Here is a 19,740-nt window from a genome sequence, read left to right on the forward strand (position 1 = left end):
CTCTCCAGATCTGCTGCCTCATAATTCAGGAAACAGAGGGCAGGGGCCAGGAACGAGCCCTCTGGGACCTCAGGCACAGAGGAGACAGGGACCCGAGCTCTAGTCCTGACCATGTGACTGAGTGACGCTGGGCAAATCTAACCCACGCCCAAATCAGTCTCTTCTGCAAAACAGGGATAAAACTATCTGCCTTCCCACTTTGCTGAGTTAGTATGAGGAGCAGATGTGAAACCAACCTGGAAACAGTTGAGCCCTGCTCGAGCCTAAGGGACTGCAGTGCTGTTCCAACCACTGGCAGGAACTAAGAAGCTGCGGCGGGAAGCTCACAGCTCACAGCACGCACCTGAGCTGCCAGCAAGGAGACCACATGGCTGTCCAAGGACCTGGACAAGAAAGGATCAAACGGAGGTCTGAGGAAGCAAATAGCTTATTCTTTGCCTCTGAACAAAAGCCTTCGTCACACGAGTCTAGATGCAGAAGACAGGTTCTCAAACTGAGACATGACCCCAGAGAACAAGTGTCTAGAAGGAGGTGGACAGACTTTAACTCGGTCAGGTACCGGGAGGCTGTCCATAAGCTCAGGCTTAGCTGTGGGCAGCCCTGGTCACCCCGCACGGTTATGCCAGGCCATGGTGCCCATGCGCCTCAGAGACCGTGCTCGTATCAGCCAGCTTGGAGAAGCCGGGGCAGAGAAGGGGCCCTGAGACAGTGCAGTGAGAGAGAGAGTGGAGTGTGACACTCCTCTGGGGTATGGGGGTGGAGTGGCACGCAGGGATGGTCACATTATAAGGAGAAGCTTGAAATGCTTTAATACTGGTACTTCGAAAACCCTTGACACCGTATGCTGTGAGCTGTTTTCAGTCTGTAATTTCCAAAACACAGATGGCTACTCACGGTCAGCTCCAATCTGGCCAGTTTCTGCACCTTTGCCATTGGGTTTTCCACACTGGTCTCTGGACCACGGAATAGAAAAGCAAAGTCATATTTTTGATCATGGCCAAGGGCATGCAACTGGCCTGGAACCCCAAAGACTGTGAAAAGAAAAGGGTCAGCGGCAGCTTCGTATAATACAGGATGCAGCCTCTTCCTGCACAGCACGCTGCCTTTCCAAGCCCGGACAAAGTCCTCCTGGCTTCAAAAGGAGGCCCCACCTCCCGCTCTGCAGTATCCCCTCTGGGGACATTGTCCACTACTGACCAGCACCAAGGGAAGATGTGGATTGTGTAGGACGGCGGGCTGGGGGGCGCGCACGTTGCTCACTGAGCACCTCTGTGCCTGGTGTTGTGTGATGTGTATATGACATCACTTCATTCTCAACTGTTCATTGAGCACCCACAGGACTAAGCCAGTGATGCTCAAACAGGGGAAAGTGAAGGCAGAAACTCCAACATCAGGATCACCAAGAAGGCTTTTCCAAACACATCCTTTCACCTGCATTGCAACACGTGAGTCACATATCTCAAATATGCCATGGCACAGGGAGCAGAAATCACTTTATAGCCAATATGCTGGGCATATCCCCATTTCACAGATGAGGAAACTGAGGCTTTAAAAGGTTTCAATATATTATGCAAAGTAATATGACTAGCAAAGTGGTGGAACCAGGAGTCTACCCAGCTCTGTCTGACTTCAAGGTCGGATAATTTCCCGACATTCTAGTCTATCTTCACAATGCAATGAGAGCATGTACAATATAATCCCAGAAAACCAAGTGATTTGGTTTTATCCCTATGGCTAAAGTTCAGTCTCCTCTACTTCCTTGATCCTTCATGCCATTATTTGAAAATAATAACCAAGCCTTAAAACTCCAAGATGTTCTTAGAGGACCAGAGTTGGACGATGGCTACGGGAATGGTTTCAGTTCAAGGCTTCCAAATTGTACTTTGAGACTGGGAGAGAGAATGGTAATGTTTTATCAGCCAAGGGCCCCGTCTGCAAAGAGTTCATACCTTTGTCGGGGGACACACACACACACACACACATGAAGCATCTGGCCTCCAAGTTATGACCTGCTGAACGATCTCAGAGCAGTTAGCGCTGAGGAGTGGGGTTTACAGCTGGGAGCAAGGAGGCCCTCGGTGGGCTCTCTGGAAGTGGGGGCTTCCCACGTGGGCCTTGAAGGACGACCGGGGCGAAGAGCAGGATGGAGGGAGAGCATCCTAGGCAGAGGGAAGGTCATCCCCAAAGGCCACACATGCGGGTGAGCACCTGTTTGGGAGATAGCAGGGGTTCAGGGTTCCTGTACAAAAGGTACAGGGAGCTGGTGGGATGGGGGAAGCTGGGGATGTGAGGAAAGGCAGACTGCAAAGGTCCCCGAGTGGCGGGCTAAGGCGTGTGGACTTTAGAATTGGCACAACGCCTGGCATACAGGAGGTGGTCAAGAGAGTGTGTGAGAGTTAAGTCATCAGTTAATTTGGGGCCAGGGAGGACAGGGATGGGGTAGGCTGCCCCTTGGCTGCAAAACACGCAGCTGTCAGTGAGCCAAGACACGGTGTCCAGCGTGAAATGAAACTGAAAGTCAAGTGGACACTCTGGCTAAGGAGCTTCTAGGCAGCAGATAACGGTGTGAGTGATGCAGAGGGAACCAGGGCCTTCAGCGTCAGAAAGAGCAGCAGGAAGGAAGCAAGGTCCGGAGGTACCTCTGAGTTACGGGAGTGCAACCGCTGAGAATTTTACAGGGTGCTCAGTCCCTCGGCTGCAGGCAGGGCCTGCTGTCCAGACTGTATACTCTTGAGGGTGGGGCCTGTGGCTTGTCCACTGAGCCTGGTGTAGAGAAGGCCCTCAACAGATACCTGTGGAATCCTTAACAGCTAAGCTACTAGTCACCAAGTTAGCATGGATAAACTCAAATGTCCTGGGATGACAGGACAAGGGCCACCTCCCCAAAATGCACCCAAGACCGAAATGTCCAGCTCTCGTTAATTGCCTAAGGTCTTCATCTTGGGTGAAGCCAGGGCCAGCCCCGTGAAATCCGCAGAGTCTGAGTTTCCACTCCATTCCCCTCCTGGAGTTGGGCTGTGCTGGGCTGGGCTGCCCTCACCTACAGCCCCAGCTGGTTGCTCCCAGACGAGGACCCCTCCCAGCTTCTGGAGATTCTGCTCTAGATGTAATACAAGTCCATGCAGGAGGCAGAGGCGACATTTCCTGAGCCCTCCTCCCGCATCTGGGAGTGCACAGAAGCACAGGGTCAGCCTTTCCCAGTCACAGGCTGAAAGTGTGCAGCCCTGGCGAAATTCTGACATGCGGCGAGTGCACACTAAAAGCTCTGGGGAATTTTTGAGACCAGCCAAGAATCAATAGTGAAAACAAAGCATTTACACTTTTGAGAGGCAGTCGTCTCACCTTCACTTCTTTCCTCTGATTCCTTCCACATGGAATTATGGCCAAATCCCAGTGGTTAGTTCCCAAGTTAGTATCTACATAGTCTGAGCACTACCCAAGAGGGAAGCTCAATCTTCCCATTCAATCCAGGGCCAATCACAACTCCCGCACTGACACGGAAAACCAGGAGAAGTGGGGGGCAGGCCTGGTAAGACGCATTCACAGAGATGGGCTGCTTTCACTCTTCACCTTGGAAGTCCAGTCAATAGCCAAATTCCAGCCCAAGAATGGCCCAACATCCCCTTCCTGGTTCTAACAGATGGTGAATCCAGATACACTGCCAACCTCAGCAGTATTTCTGACCCTAACTACCTTAGCTTCTCACAGCTTCCTCCCCCTGCCTCATTCCCGGCCCAGTCTTTTTTTTTTTTTTTTTGCGGTACGCGGGCCTCTCACTGTTGTGGCCTCTCCTCGTTGCTGAGCACAGGCTCCGGACGCGCAGGCCCAGCGGCCACGGCTCACAGGCCCAGACGCTCCACGGCACGCGGGGTTTTCCCCAACCGGGGCACGAACCCGTGTCCCCTGCATCGGCAGGCGGACTCTCAACCACTGCGCCACCAGGGAAGCCCGTCCGGCCCAGTCTTTTTCCTTACATCCTTCCCTGATCTGCCGCCTCGAGCTTAGAGTGGTAACACATCCTCGGGTGGCCCAGGACAGACTTGGTTTGCCCTTGAGGTCCTGGGGTGATTATGAACAGCATTCCCTTTTCACTCTCAAAGTATTCTAGTTTAAACAATAAATTAATGGTGAAATTAAATGGTCACCCCACCCATGCTGCACTTCCTCCAGGACTACTTCTCACAATGTTTATCTTTAATTACAACAGTCAGCCGGATCTAGAAAGTGGAGACTCATCCAGGCTACATCCAGCTTCCTTCCCTCCTTCTCTCCTTTCCTTTAAATTTTAACCCCCATTTTGTTCCAAAAGGATTTATCTTAGCTAGCAAAGATGCCAGCAGGCATCCTATAGAGAGCCACAAGCTTACTACAGGTGTACCCAAGTTTGGCTCTAAGATTTCTGTTAGTCAACTGAAAGCAAAGGACATGTAAACAGTTGTACAGAAGGGGAAACCAATTCATTATCCAGGAGAAATAGGACTATTCGTGACTCTAAGACCAGGGAGAAGAGTCTCCAGCTGGGCCGTCAAGGAGGCCACTCTGTGTGTATTGACAACATCCCAACGTCCTCACTTCCATGCCTGTGCAGACAGCAAGGCCCGGGGGCTGGAGTCTCCGTGGGCCATCACTTCCCTGGCTTGTTCACGAGGCAGCACCGAACAGACAGGATGGTGGATGAGAAGCAGTGAATGTACAACTGCCGCATGACTCCAGGCCTCTCCTCCTTCCCTCTTGCCTTGGGTTTCTCTCCTCCTCTCCTCCCCGTCTAGACCTTCAAGCTCCTCAAAGCACCTTCAGACACTGAGAGTAGTTCACAGATGTTCTCATACACATTAAAGTAGTTGCCCACTCTGATAAATCGTAAGTCTGGGGATCTTTTTATTTCCTTCCCAAATTACACTTCTGGACGAGAATTATGATTGGCCTTGGCATTTTATGATTAGGTAAGTGTGAGGTCAATTAGGAAAATCATTTGATGGAATTTTAAATTACCAATAAAAATCAACTATTTCAAGTATAGGGAGAAAATATTTGAGGAAAAGTTTGAGCACCCAAAAACTTTTGCCATCAGCCTCCAAGGACCAGCCAACGACCGACCAAAGCCTTCGGAAGGTCCAGGCCAACTGAAGGAGGCATTTGGTCAATTTTTTGCCTCAATGAACTTTCAGACCCAAAGTCTCAAACTGGCAGTTCTTGGGCTGAATCTGGTGCACCATTTTGTTTTGTTTGGCCAGCAGACTGTTTGCTTAATTGCCACTATTTTAAAATCAGGAGATTTTACATTAATAACACATATTTCTGGCTTTTTTTAGAAAAAAAAAATCAAAACACCAGGCAACACTGGGCCCATATTCATGCAAAATAAACAAGATAATCAAAAACACCAGTTAAGGGCTTCCCTGGTGGCGCAGTGGTTGAGAGTCCGCCTGCCGATGCAGGGGACACGGGTTCGTGCCCTGGTCCGGGAAGATCCCACATGCCGCGGAGCGGCTGGGCCCGTGAGCCATGGCCGCTGAGCCTGCGCGTCCGGAGCCTGTGCTCCGCAACGGGAGAGACCACAACAGTGAGAGGCCTGCGTACCGCAAAAAAAGAAAACACCAGTTAAGAACCAGGGCATAGATGGGTTTTCAATCAACGGCTCTCCTTCCCTCTGTGTCACAATCCATTTTTAAACCTTCAAAAACTTGTATTACTTCCTGGAGGCATTTACCTGAAATTAAACTGCTACAGGCCGGATCCTGAGTTCCTGAATCACAAATGATTCTTGTGCCTGTTACAAGGTATTATGTTCACTGGATGATCCTCTTTTCTTTTCAGAGCCTAACCAGATGTTCTCTCATTTTACACTTTTTAAAACAAAAAGCCACTCAGTATCTGATCCTGAATGTGACATGGCACGTGGACTGGAGACTGGGGCTCCTTTGCTCTGGTCTGTGCAGGTGGCTGGTGGGCACCTATCCTCACAGATATTCCATTTACCCACACATCTCTCCTACGTTCCAGCTGGCTGTTTCAGCCCCCTCTGCACCAACAAGGCCTCAAAGGCTCTCTCTACTCCTTTTATACAAAATGTATTGCTTGATCATCTATCTGATGCATTTAACCTTTGACAGCAGCTGAAAGGATGTGAGGTGTCAGTGGAAAGGGGGCCTGAAGGACCAAAGTCACGCCATATTCTTCCCAAACCCTGCTGACATCTTGGCAGGAAAGAGGAGGCAGAAGAAATGCGGATGCCTCTCCTCTCCTCTAGTCATTCCTTCTAAACACACGACTCACCTTTATGCTTCTACCTTGCTTACACGCCAACTTCCAGGCTGAGAGCTGAATACCAATGAACTACAGTTACATTATTAGGAACATGAAAATCTTGTTCGCTGCTGAGCCAAGTTAGAGCACTAGAATTAGACTGTCTTCTTTACAGTTCCAAGCTCATGATCCTTGGGTCCAACAAGATAAGATGGTCCTAGCAGTTAGGGAAAGGGTTGCCCTTGCTTATACTCTGTGTAGACACCGGGCTTCATGTTATTAAGGGAGACAGTGTTTCCTTACAGGACCAAGCGGTCAAGGAGAACCAGAGAAGCACCCAAATGCACTGGCACGCACTCCACGCTGCCTGGCAGTAATGAGGCCCCATGAGCATCTCCATGACCTCACGTTTCTGAAAACCCATCAGGAGCAGCACGCCTCATAATGAGTGCTCATCTGCAGAGGTGGGGACAGGCAGATTATTATACAGGAAGCAATTCTGGTTCCTAAATATGCAGCTCCTTTTACAAACAGTGACAGAAAAGTCTTGAAGACAAGCACGCCAGGGACGGCTAGGTGCCTGGATCAACACGCTCCTACGGGCAGCTCCTTGATGGTCAGTTCTGCCCCCTCCAAACAGAAGATCATGGGAACGCTCTACGATCAACAGCAAATGGCTTGTTTAAAGAAGTCCCTCAACGCAGGAGTTGGAGGTAAGGCGTTCAGTTCAAACTCAAGTCCAGTTTAAAAGCTTGATATTTCTGTAATATCAATTCTGCAGCTAACCTAGTGGCAGAGGCCTGGGGACTGAATATCCATCACACTTAATCACCTGCAGAAATGCAGTCATGGGGCTGAAATGTGTACCCGAGGTAGCCACGGAGCCATATTGAAATTCTCCTCACGTGGAGCCAGCCATGCCTAACTTAGCCCTGTTCACACACTGTTTGTCACAGAAAGTCCCTCTTGTACCTGTGTCACTGTGATTCAGCTCTATTTTGCCTCTTTTCCCCAGGAAGATGCTTACAGATAAGCCTTTTTTGCCGCCTAGATTACAAATGAGGTTCTCTCAACAAGATGTTTATTTGGCAAAAGAAACAAGTTGTAATGCAAAAAAAGGATAGTCCTCCCGGGCCTGTCATCCTTTGCTGGGCCTCCGTTGGAGCACCTGCCCAGGCCCACCCCCCAGGGAAGCCATCCAGGGCGGCAGTCCCTCCAGCTAGGCTGCCAGCTCCCGGAGGACAGGGTCTAGTTTCTCTCTCCTGCTCAGCCAGGCTCACAGTAAAAGCCCACTGGGGGAGTCTTCTATTTGTGCAGGGCCAGGTCTGTCCTAAGCACGCTTCCTGGAGGCTATACCCACATAGCAAATCCAAGGGCCCTTCCAAGAGACCTTTCAGAAGAAGCATCACACTCTCTCACACACACACACACACACACACACAGACACAGACACACACACACACACACACCCCTTAGAATTCTGAAGGCAGAATATTAAACTGAGGATGACGTTGGCCACACAGTGAAGGTCTCAGTCCCACGTATTTGTGGCTCATCCAAGGGAAACCTCTGAACAGCAGCACTGACTTGGCGTTTGCACCTTTGGCATTTGTGTCTTTACTGAATTTCATCTGCCCTATCTCCCTCACGTTATAATCTCCATGAAAGCAGGAACCATGTGTTCTACCTCGTAATTCCTCAAAGCACCTAATCTTACGGTTCACACGCGATGAACCCAATAAAAATTAAGAATAACAATGTTTCCTGTGGATTGTCGTTAAAAAGAAAAATGTGAAAGCAGTTTCTATAAAAACGCCAGTGATGGACTCTAGACCCTTACTTAACAGCTGGCCAACACACTGTTGAGGAAGCATCCTCTGATTAAACGATGGTTCCTTCATGTGTTCAATCAACAGCTACTACGTGCCTGGCACTCGGTCTGCACACCCTAAAGTTAGCATGCAACCTGGCCTCACCCCATCCGCTCCTTCATTTCCTCACTCATTCTTCCAATGACATCTGTGTCAGTCAGGTACCATGCCATGGATCTTACTTATTGATTCAGTAGTGCCAGAGGACTCATAATGCACAGGATGACAGAAGAGCTGAAATGAGTAGTGTTTTCAGAGGAGGGAAGCCCCTCACATGGTCCCTACCAGGACCTCATCTCAGCCTGAGCATTCAGCCTTTGGGAGCCTCCCTGACTCCCGTGGCCTTCAGATGACAGCAGATGTTCACAGCTTCCCTGGCGGGCACAGCCGTCAGAGAGGAAATAATTACATTAACAGTAACAGAATTCCACTCAGGTTTTCTGTATGCAGCTTTTTCCTTTTAAAATATATTTTCCCAGTGGGGTCATTAAAAAATAATGAGCTTCTAATAGATATTTGTATCTCCACCGCAGGGCAGGTATTTCTCTCCCCCTTTTGCTAGTGATTCCTGGAGGGGCTACACCACTGCCTGCAGGTTACACGGGCTCCGCAAAAGCAGCCAGCCCTGTCTTCCAAATCCCAGGGAAGAAGGAATACGGGGCTTCTTTATCAGTCACTAGTTTAAAAGCCGGCAAGCTTTTTTCTCTTTACTCAGATTTAACTCTAATAGAAACTGACAGGTTCAATCTTGGTTAATTTTTTAAAAAACACGAGAACAAAGAGGCAAAAAGTTGATCCTCAGGTGTCAGGAGAAAATCTACTACCTTCCACCTCCAAGCCCCGTGCTTACTCATCCTGAAACGACGGCGGGGACAGGTTCTCTTACAAGCAGAGCTTCGTGCCTAGTGAGCAATGGACCTGAATTTATATTGGCCATAGAATCTTCAAGACACTACTGCTACATTAACATCCTGACATAAGACAATCTGGAGAGTGATGGAAGATGCTGCTTGGCTAGGTGTTAGAGCCATGTCCTTCTGTTTTCCTCCCTCATACAAACTGATTTCAGACAGAGAAACTTGAAGACAAAATGACACCACGAGTTCACACAACCTCTCAGCTCCAAACCCAGAAACAAGCACATAGAATTGTTTTTTTTAAAAATAATGGATTTTAAATGACATTTACTGATGAAATGGTATGCTGTCTGGGTTTGCTTCAAAATAATGGGGGTGGCTGGGGAGGAGGGAAGAGGAAAAGTGGATGGGGGTAAAGATGAAACAAGGTTGGCTCAGAGTTGATAATTACTGAAGCTCCATGAACATTACAATACTGAAGCACCCAGAATACTAGACTCTAGACAGAACACATGATTCTGTCTACCTCTATGTTGGAAGTTTTCCAAAATAAAACGTAAAAAAAAAAAAAATTATATTGGGAGACTAGCAATGTTTAATAAAGGAATACTGAGTTAGGTATAAGGATGGCCAAGATACACTGTTTAGCAAATAAAAAAAGATGCACAAGGGTATATAAAGTATGAGTCCACTTATACACACCACGCACACACACACACACACACACACACAACTGATAAATCTGTAGAAAATTTCTGGAAAAATAATAATCCTCGCATACTGTTTGAATTTTTAATGAAAATGCATTACTCTTATATAATAATATTTTAAATTCAAGGAATGTAGCAGGGGAAGGGAAATAATAGGGGTGAAAAATGAGATGAACATCTCCATGAACCAGAAACCACTAGAGCCAAGGGCTGGAGTCCAGAAGCAGGTAGTGACCGGAAGGTCATGATCTGGAGGGCACTGAAATACCGCAGGCCCCCAGCCAGGCTCACGGTGTGAAACAGGGGACCGGTGCCTGCCTCAGGCACAGTCTGTCCTCCTCACGTCCCCCGTCCCCCCTTTTCCTTCCTCCTCTGCTGAGATCTTCTGTATGCCTACCTTCCACCTCTCTGAGCTCTTGGTTTCTGATAGAGGCATGTTAACATGTCACTCCATCATTGTGGACTCTGTTTTCTCCTTGTAATACTGTCAGTTTCTGTTCTGCAAGTACCTTATATTGCTTAGGGTATATAGTAAAAGTATAAAACAAGCCTGCATAGATGCTAAATTGCTGAGGGTGCTTTCCTCAGGGGAGGGAGGGAAGAAGGGGAACACAGCGACAACACCCTAGCTGCAAGGAGTCCAGGAAAGAGAGTCTCCAGCCTGTTTGTCTTCCATAAAGGGAGGCAGGCTTCTATGGCAGGACATTCCTCAAACATGGGAAGGGGGTTCAGATGCTGAGAAGCCAAAGTATCAGCACTAATTATGCTAAATTATCAGTTGCTCCAGTTTCACATACCATGAGGAAGCTGAACCTCAGAGGTTAAATGATTTCCCTAAGGTCACAGAACCAAGTGGCTGAGTGGGACTGGATAAAATTGCTGCCACCAGTAGGAAGTGCTACTCTGTGCCAGGCACACTGTTTAATTTAGCCTCCAGTCAACTCCACCATATACAGTACTGTACAGTGCTATAATCTCCAGGTCTCAGCTAAAGAAACTGAAGCTCAGAGAGATCAAGAAACTTCCCCAAGGTCACACAGCCTTGAGTGGCAGAGGTGGTATCAGTCCACTTCCTCCCCTCCTACTTCTGTGCTAGTCCTCACCTCCTTCCCAATGTCCCGGAGAGCCCTTCTCCAGTCCCAGGAGTGGGATAAAGCAGCCTGCAAATACGCTGGACATTTTCATTCCAAGCATCTGGAAAGAGGTTAGGCTGGCACAAATGCTATCAATAAAAAGCACATGACCTAAAAAGGTAAAAGAGTGGACACTATTCAAATATTTACCACAAAAGCAAATTCCTGCCTGGTGGGGTTATCAGCAGCTGACAGGATTAGCCTGCTGCTTCCACCTCATGGTGGGTTTGGGCTCAAACCAGCACACAGCCAGCCTGTGGAGCCAAGAGAGAATGAACCGGAAGCCCACGGCCCCCACCAACAAAGCTGCCATTCAGCAGCTCCTCAGGCGGCAGCTTCAAGACAGAGTGACCATGACCAATGGCTGTGACCCCAGCTCCTCAACACACAGACAGACACACACACACACATTCACACACTCACTCATTCCAGGCTCAGCAGGGGCCCTGTGACCTGGCTAAGCCACTGCCAGGCTTCCTAGCCCCAGGGGCCTCCCCGGACGACCCAGGCCACAGTCTGGGCCCCCTGCAGGGGGTGGGTGGTGGACCTCAGGCCTGGTGCCTCACGGAGACTTTAAGGGCTGCCTCCCAGCCTCCCACACTCCCAGCCTCCCTCCCAGCCTCCCAGCCTCCCTCCCTCCGAGCCTCCCACCCTCCCAGCCTCCCTCCTTCCCAGCCTCCCACTCTCCCACCTTCCCAGCCTCCCACCGTCCCAGCCTCCCTCCCTCCCTCCCTCCCAGCCTCCCTCCCTCCCAGCCTCCCACCCTCCCAGCCTCCCTCCCTCCCTGCCTCCCACCCGTTTCCCTCATAAGCTCCAGTTCCATACGCTTTGTTCCTGCTCACTCAAGGATCTTATAAAAAAGCCAGCTCACAGTCCTCTGCTGAAAAGGGAGGGTTTAACACTTTGGCAGGGGTAGAACTGCCAGATTTAGCCAAGAAAGAAGGGAAGAAAGGGAAGGGAGAGAGGGAGAGAAGGGAGGAAGGGAACCCAACAGGATACCCAGTTAAATTTAAATTTCAGATAAACAACAAATACTTGTGTAAGTATAACCCTATACAATATTTGGGATATACTTACCTAAAACAAGTATTCGTTGTTTATCTGAAATTTGATTTAACTGGGTATCCTGCATTTTAACTGGCAATCCTATATGGTTGGGAGTGGGATAGAAGAGGAGGTATACAGAAAAACACATCAGCAGGAAAGGAAAACACAGATGCAGTTGCGATGATTAAGGAAGGAGGGAGACAACGCCTTTACTGAGAGTCTCTTCTACACCAGAAACTTGCATGTGCATTATTTCATTTGAGTGTTCCAGTAATTCTGTGTATTAGCCATATTTATCCCCACTTACAGATGAAAACACAGAAGTTCAAAGAATCAGCTGACTTGCAAAGTGTCACCTGGGTAATTCGTGAAAGGCAGGACTATAATCCACGGCTTCTGAGTATAATCTGAGCGCTATTTCTTCTACATATGGCTGCTTTGCCTGCTGATACACCCTTATAATTTTTATAGGTTGTACACAGAGCAGATCCAACAGTTTTCTTTACTTTTCCAATACATTCATAAGGAAGTAAATTCTAAACGGCATCCTGGACTAACACATATTTGCAAAATACAGTCGTCTACTTACAGAGATCATTCTATTTACAGAGAAAGCACTAGACCCTTCTCTCCTTGGGGCCACTAATCCCAACTAACCACATTGCCCAGCTAACCACAGTTCCCTGACAAAGAGGCAGAGAAAGAGTCAAGACAAGAAGGACAATGTTCCATCCAAGATGACCACTGCTCCCCAGTTTTCAGATGAGGAAGGTCATGAGATATTTGACTCAACAAAATCTTACAGGGACCCAAGAGGAAAAGGCTCCTCTATCCCTATGCTAGCAACCCACGAGCCATCATTTTCCCGAAAACACAGTTGATTTGGTGTTATGTTCTGGGGGGGAAATTGTTTTTTAAAAAGCTATCTGTCAAAAGGACAGTGGGAAATACTTTCTCCTCCAGCCCCCCAAGCCTCTAACATCTGTGGCACACAATCGAAGGGAAACAGCCATAAAAATGACTTAATATGTGCCTTTTTTGAAGTACAGTAACTGTCGGACAAGTGACTATAAAAAGAACACAGCTGAGACGGTCTAGATTTATTTCTGCTTAGTGAGTTTCCAGATCAGAATGTGCTCTGTGCATCAGTTGTTTTGCTTTTGTGCTGTTTGGTTTCTAAATTTTCCTTTCTTTTCACAGATGCTAGCAGCTTCTGTTTATGATAAAATCCTGCCCATCTCACAGTCCACACTCAGGGAGACCATGTGGCAGTCAGGCCCCACTGCCAGTTCCTGGGGGAGGGTGGTGCCCACACAGGTGGGCAGACAGCCGCGGGGATTCCCCACCAGCTACGATGGCCAAGTCCATGGAGATGGGGCTGAGCCTGTTCACAAGGGCTCCGCTCTGCCTCCCCTTGCTCAGGCCCTGTTTACTCCCCTGCCTTCACCCCTCCTCTTGCTTCTCCCACCCCTCCCTACAAACACATAGGCACAGACTCCAAAGTGGCAGACAACTAACACTTGATCTTTTGGGCCACTGGAGCCTCCAGTTTTCTGTGGAAGATGGCAAAAAACCACACTCTGTTTCCACCCCAGCCAGCACCATTCTCAGCCTGAAACAAATACCCAAAGGCAATTATCCAGAACCCCGGGGCGCAGATTAGCTCAGGGCAGTCATTTGCAGACTTAATTATCAGAGGTGTTTAGAAACATTTCAGCTGGAGGGGGGGGGGGGGGCCAACATGGACGGACTTTTAATTTCTGTTGATTCTGAGGGCGCAAGCCCTACAAACAAGGCATTTTTTGGACTCTACCAGCTGCCCTGACGCAGGGGTCTCTTCTGTCTCATCGTAGAGAATGATAATTAAAGATTCTGAAGGTGAGAAAAACTCAACTTCATTTTGGATCTAAAATCTTTCCAAGATTTCTCTTGAAAAAGCCAATTAAATTGATTTAAGTTTCACTGTTTTTAAAATCCTCAAGGTACAGAAAACATGAATTCTGGCCAACACCATTTAAATAAGTGTGATCAGGTTTCCATATTTATTACATGAGAAGATTCCAAACCGAGGCTTGGAGGCCTCAGGGCTCTAACTGCACTTAATAGTAAGCCTGGTTTAAGGATCCCTGGGGCACTGGCCCTACCGAGCAGTGAGGATCTCACCAGCTGACAAGCAACCTCAGGCCAGGAAAGACTGTGCGGAAATGGTGAGGGTTGGAAGGGCTGGGATCACAAATGCCAGGGCTGAAAGAGGGAGGTCTCGGAGCCCACCTGCTCCCATTCCCAGACGGAGGAGCCCAAGCATGGTGGCTGGGCAGGCACCAGCACATAGCATATCAGACTCTGAGGGCTTCTTCCATCTCCTCCCAGGATCTTCGTTCCCTGACCAGGGACCTAACCCGTGTCCCCTTGCAGTGGAAGCGTGGAGTCTTAACCACTGGACTGCCAAGGAAGTCCCTCCTCTCTCTGTTAAATCAAGACCCCCAGACATAAGATACACCTTGTATGAAGGTGAGGGAATGAGGCAGGGAGGCTGCTATGAGTACCAGGGCAGATGTTTGCCCAAACCTCCCCCTTCCCCACACACAGCAGAGTAAAGGGCTCCACTCTGTCACTCTGGGGCAACCTGCAAGAGGATTACGTAAGGGAGAACAGCCCACCAGGCCCAGGAGTTATCAACTCATTCAGAGGCCTTGCAGGAATTTCCTGTTGTGTGATCTGGGTCTTGCAAATAACTACAACCAAGCCGAGGCTGTCACTCTCCTCTGTCTTAGAGGAAATGCGTGTCCTTGAGTCACCAGTTGCCGGTGCCCTGCAGCTCTCCAAAGACTGGGCCTAGCTCTGAGAATGCCCACAGGGAGCCAGCAGGAGGGTGTGCACTGAGAACGAAGGGTGGGCCAGCCCAGGGGGCAGTGAAATCCCAGGCCGTGGGCCTAGTTTTTAACAAAAACCTACATGTGTTTCTGCTTTTCCTTTCCTTTTTAAATTTTTTTAAATTGTAAGACATATATTACGTACAAAGGAGTACATGCAAACACAGACACACTCCCTCAAGTGCAGCACAAAAGAAATGCAGCCCTCCAGCGGCAATCCCCACCCGTGTCTGCGTCCCCACAATTCCTCCGCTCCCTCCAGAGGCAACAGTCATGCTGGCTTTGGGAACCATCATTTCCTTGGTTTTCCTTGTGATGTTCACCACTTGCATATATATCCCTAAAGATTACATTTCCATTTTGCCTATCAATGCACATAGCTAGCTCCCCGTCTGCTCGTTTTATCTTTATATAATACTCAGTTAGATGAATATGTTATAGTTATCCATTCTGCTGTCTATGAGCATTTAGGTTGTTTTCAGTTTGGGCTACTACAAATAATGCCGCGACGAACACTCTTGAATGTGTCTCCTGGTCCTCAGGTGCTGGAGTTTCTTTATGCTGCACACCTGACAGGGAAACACTGCAGCACCAGAACGCGCGTTTCACTAGCAGATGCCAATCTGTGTTCCAAAATTATGCTGCCTCTCCCTCCCTGAAAGACACTGATAAACCCACTCCACTTATACAGAGGAGGGGTCACGGTGACTCGAGGCCAAGAAAACCTAGTTCATCACCAGACTGGCAAGTTAAAGCTGTATCTTGATACCTTCTCTGTAAGACAAAGCCCAAGATTTTAAAATTCTGAGCTGAGCCAGAACCAACAATCCAAATGGCTGGGCTTTCCACAAGAAAAAATGTCACAAACTCCGCCAAATGAATGAAGTAACATCTATGGATTCGGTGCAGACCCACCTGCCCACACTACTAAATATAAGCAATAAGTACAAACGTGTCCCTGAGATATTCAGCACAGAAAGACTGCAGACGGATCAGTCCCCATCTGCCGAGGGCGGAGGGGGAGTGAGGAGGCGTCCTGGAGGCCCCCCACCAGCTGCTGCCACATACCTGTATACTGGCTGCATCTCCCTTGCTATGCCAATGACGGCGCCGGGCAGGAAGTTATCGAACTCCTCAAACAATTCCCGGATGTTGGTCTTGTACTTTAGGTCTAGGTCCAGCTGAATTATCCGCAGGATCTCTGGAGGAAAGAACAATACAATAATGAGACAGACACACATCCTGAGAGGCTCAGCCACTGACAGAAAATGAAGTGAAAGGTGCAGAAAAGGGTACTGGATTATTCTTGCTGTCACTGAATAATGCAAAGACACTGCTTGAAACAAAGGCCCTTCATCTACCAGCAAGCCCCCACTCACTAGAAGCCTTCATAAAAAACAGTGGCCCTGGAGATTTCCTTCCAATTGCAGACATACAGTTTCTGTAAAACTAGGCAACCAGATCCTCCAGTTTAGGCCACTGCCCTGGTGTAACTGTCAACAGAGCACCATTTCATTCTCAAAAGTATCTGATTTAGATGACACAGTACACGGACACCCTACTGAAAACTCAAAGCATACAGGTGTTTCTCTTTGGGGTACAGGTAGTAAGTGACCCACAGAAGTCATTATTGCTTCAGGTTCTTATTCCTATATATTTCTGCAAACCTAGGTATGTGTGGAGTTAGGATGCTGACCCAGAGAAAAACAGCTAAAAGACCTCAGATACTGCTTTTGGGTTTTTTTTTTTTAACATCTTTATTGGAGTATAATTGCTTTACAGTGTTGTGTTAGTTTCTGCTTTATAACGAAGTGAATCAGTTACACATATACATATGTCCCCATATCCCCTCCCCTCTTGCGTCTCCCTCCCACCCTCCCTATCACACCCCTCTAGGTGGTCACAAAGCAGGGAGCTGATCTCCCTGTGCCATGCAGCTGCTTCCCACTAGCTAGCTATTTTACATTTGGTAGTGTATATATGTCCATGCCACTCCCTCACTTCGTCCCAGCTTACCCTTCCCTCTCCCCATGTCTTCAAGTCCATTCCCTACGTCTGTGTCTTTATTCCTGTCCTGCCCCTAGGATCATAAGAACCTTTTTTTTTTAGATTCCATATATATGTGTTAGCATACGGTATGTGTTTTTCTCTTTCTGACTTACTTCACTCTGTATGACAGACTCTAGGTCCATCCACCTCAGTACAAATTACTCAATTTTATTTCTCAAAAACTAGTTTTTAAAGACAGTCTTAAAAATAATCATATTCATAAGCATCATAGTTACTAGTCTGTCATAAGATCAAGGTCAAACAGTGACTCTGAGAAATCCTGGAACAACTGGATTAGTTTAGATCTATCCCTGAATTAAAGCTGGCTGTTCATTTTTTATTCCAGCTTGTAAAACTCATATCTAGTTTCTTGAACTGGACGTTGTACACAAAGGGTTTTATTCTTTCTTCTAAGTTGTAATATGCATTCAGCTGAGGAGTATATTTCCCATATCCACCGAACTTTCCAACTCAAGTTCCACTTCCAGTTTCCTCCCCCAATTAGTTTTTGTATACTTGCAGGGTCAGGTTTTGTTTTGTACCTTCCTTCTTTAAAAATGATAAACAGTACTTCTAGAGACAACTACCCTGTCCTCGTCACACCTACAGTCTGCTTGATGTGTCATTTACCAGTTGAAATTACAGTAACAATTGTGTGCCGTAAATATAAAAATGTTTAAAGAGAATACTGACAAATAAGGTTTATAGAAATATCATATTAACTTAAGACTTGGCTATGACTAAAGATGGGAGAGCAAAATGTATTTGAAATTTGACAGAATTTTTACTTCACAATAACCTAATATTACTGATAAAAGTGAAGGGGCGGGCTTCCCTGGTGGCGCAGTGGTTGAGAGTCCCCCTGCCGATGCAGGGGACACGGGTTCGTGCCCCGGTCTGGGAAGATCCCACATGTCGCGGAGCGGCTGGGCCCGTGAGCCATGGCCGCTGAGCCTGCGCGTCCGGAGCCTGTGCTCTGCAACGGGAGAGGCCACAACAGTGAGAGGCCCGCGTATCGCCAAAAAAAAAAAAAAAAAAAAGTGAAGGGGCAGTTGAAAATGGGTAATATTGGAATAACTGTTAACTGGCTTATGGAATAATGTGTTCATAGTTAGCCAAAGACAGCAGACGACTAAAATGGTGCTCTGAAGTTCTGACGTGGCACTTACAGCTGCAAGTTGCTAGGTTACAAGCAAGGTGTACACAGACGGAAATGAACAAATAATATAAAAAGTCTATGTAGATAGGAGATTCGTATTTTATTTCTCCAGTGACATATTTACAGTTGAATATAAATTAAAGGCGTGCTTGCACACCAAAGCCAGGTCCTTTAGGTGGTTCAGTCAAAGAGGTAAGACCTCCGGCTGGCTCACATGAGAAGCGTCCACTCCTTGGCCCAGGTTTTGGGATTCTGCCAGCCTTGAGTTCATCAATAATTTTTTCAATATCCTTAGGTGTCAGATCCTCAAAGTAGCTGTCATTTATTTGAACCATTGGTGTGTTTACACAGGCCCCTGAACATTCCACTTCTATAAGAGTGAAAAGTTTGTCTGGTGTAGTCTCTCCAACCTTTATACCAAGCTTTTTCTGAATGACCTCCAGTATGCTGTCGGAGTTACGAGGCACGCAAGGGAAGCACGCAAGGCGTAGTAGTGCAGACTTGAACATGTTTTCCAACTGGCTTTCGGTTATACACTGTATAAAAAGTTGCTACTTCATATACTCTCATTGGAGGTACTTGTAAAACTTCTGCAACCTTGTTCATAGCAGAGATGGGCAGCCATCCACTCTGTCTTTGGGCTAAATCCAGGACTGGAAGCGCAGCTGCTGCTTTATGCCCTTCTGGGTAGTTTTTTACAATTGCCTCTATCCTCTTATAGTTTTCCGGTGTGAAATCAAATGGAGCATCTGGGTTATTCTCAGGAGTATCTCTCTGCACAAATAAGAGCTCCAGAGAGCTGGAGTTCTCTCCGGCTCCATTCTGCACAGCTGTCTTATGCAAATTCCTTATATGTCTTCCCCACTGGGCAGCGAACCCAGCCGCGCGGGCCCAGAGCACCACGGAGAGGAACATGGCAGGCCGAACTGTGGGCCTTCGGGCCGCGCCAGGCCTACTGTTATGTTTTTAATCCACTGTCTGAAAGACTAACTGAGCTATAATTAGACAGACCGACTCTCACAATCACCTGGCTCTTAAGAGCTGTTTGCTTCCGTTGCCCCCAGATGACTCAGGGGCGAGAAGGGAGGAGAGAGGCACTGTGATCATTCTCCATCCTTCATCCAACAGGACTGTCTGAGCTCCTGGGCCAGTGGTGGCAGCAGGGGACCACACACCAAGCTGACTGGGCCCTGCCCTCAGGGAGGGACACTCAGGTGACCGAAAACAGTAAGGGGGGACCTAGTGCTGACGTGACGTGGAAGAGGGTTAAGTGATGAAGGAGAAAGAGTAGTACTAAGAGAAGGCCTGGCCTGGGAATCAGACCACAAGGGAGCAGATTCCAGTTCTGCTGCTGATTAATTCTGTGACCCTGGGGAAATAATTTCACTTCTCTAAACCTTAGTTTTTTCATTTGTTAGTGCAGATGATACAGTGTGCCTCATGAGGCTGTGATGCCGAGAAGACGAGATAACAGGTGGGAAACGTCATCCAGGCTGTAGGCACCACAGGAACCCAGGGTCTGGACAGTAGGGAACACTCACTAGAGCCTGAGGCAGTTGAGGAAGACTGAACGGAAGAAGGGGACTTGGGCAGGCGAGGAGCAGTGAGGTAACAGCACCACCTACCCAGAATGCCGGGCTCCCCCCTCAACTCTCCACCACGCTTTCACGGCGGCCCAGCTGCAGAGCACGGCGCTGTCAGGACCCACTGCCCGTGGAAGCCCCCTGAAGACAGGGACCCCATCTTCGGCATCTTGGCCTCCGTCCACTCATAGTGCGGGGCTTGGCATTCAGTA

At 48.1% G+C, this 19,740-nt stretch overlaps 1 protein-coding gene and 1 pseudogene across 4 annotated transcripts in view; both read right to left on the reverse strand.

Moving 5' to 3' along the window:
- The window catches only part of XXYLT1 (xyloside xylosyltransferase 1), a 191,467-nt gene that overhangs the window by 60,530 nt on the left and 111,197 nt on the right, over positions 1-19,740 (reverse strand). For all 3 annotated transcript variants that reach the window (XR_013828566.1, XR_013828567.1, XM_079923097.1), the window contains exon 3: positions 15,806-15,938. Coding sequence is in view for 1 of the 3 variants with exons in the window: in XM_079923097.1 (XP_079779223.1) it covers positions 15,806-15,938 (133 nt within the window). In the remaining 2 variants the exon portion in view is untranslated. The remainder of the gene's footprint in view (positions 1-15,805; positions 15,939-19,740) is intronic.
- On the reverse strand, positions 17,813-18,860 carry LOC307187362 (NADH dehydrogenase [ubiquinone] flavoprotein 2, mitochondrial-like; annotated as a pseudogene). Its single transcript has one exon. The product of its transcript is annotated as an NADH dehydrogenase [ubiquinone] flavoprotein 2, mitochondrial-like (transcript).

The sequence above is a fragment of the Stenella coeruleoalba genome (assembly GCF_951394435.1).
Source record: "Stenella coeruleoalba genome assembly, chromosome: 5".
NCBI lineage: Eukaryota > Metazoa > Chordata > Mammalia > Artiodactyla > Delphinidae > Stenella > Stenella coeruleoalba.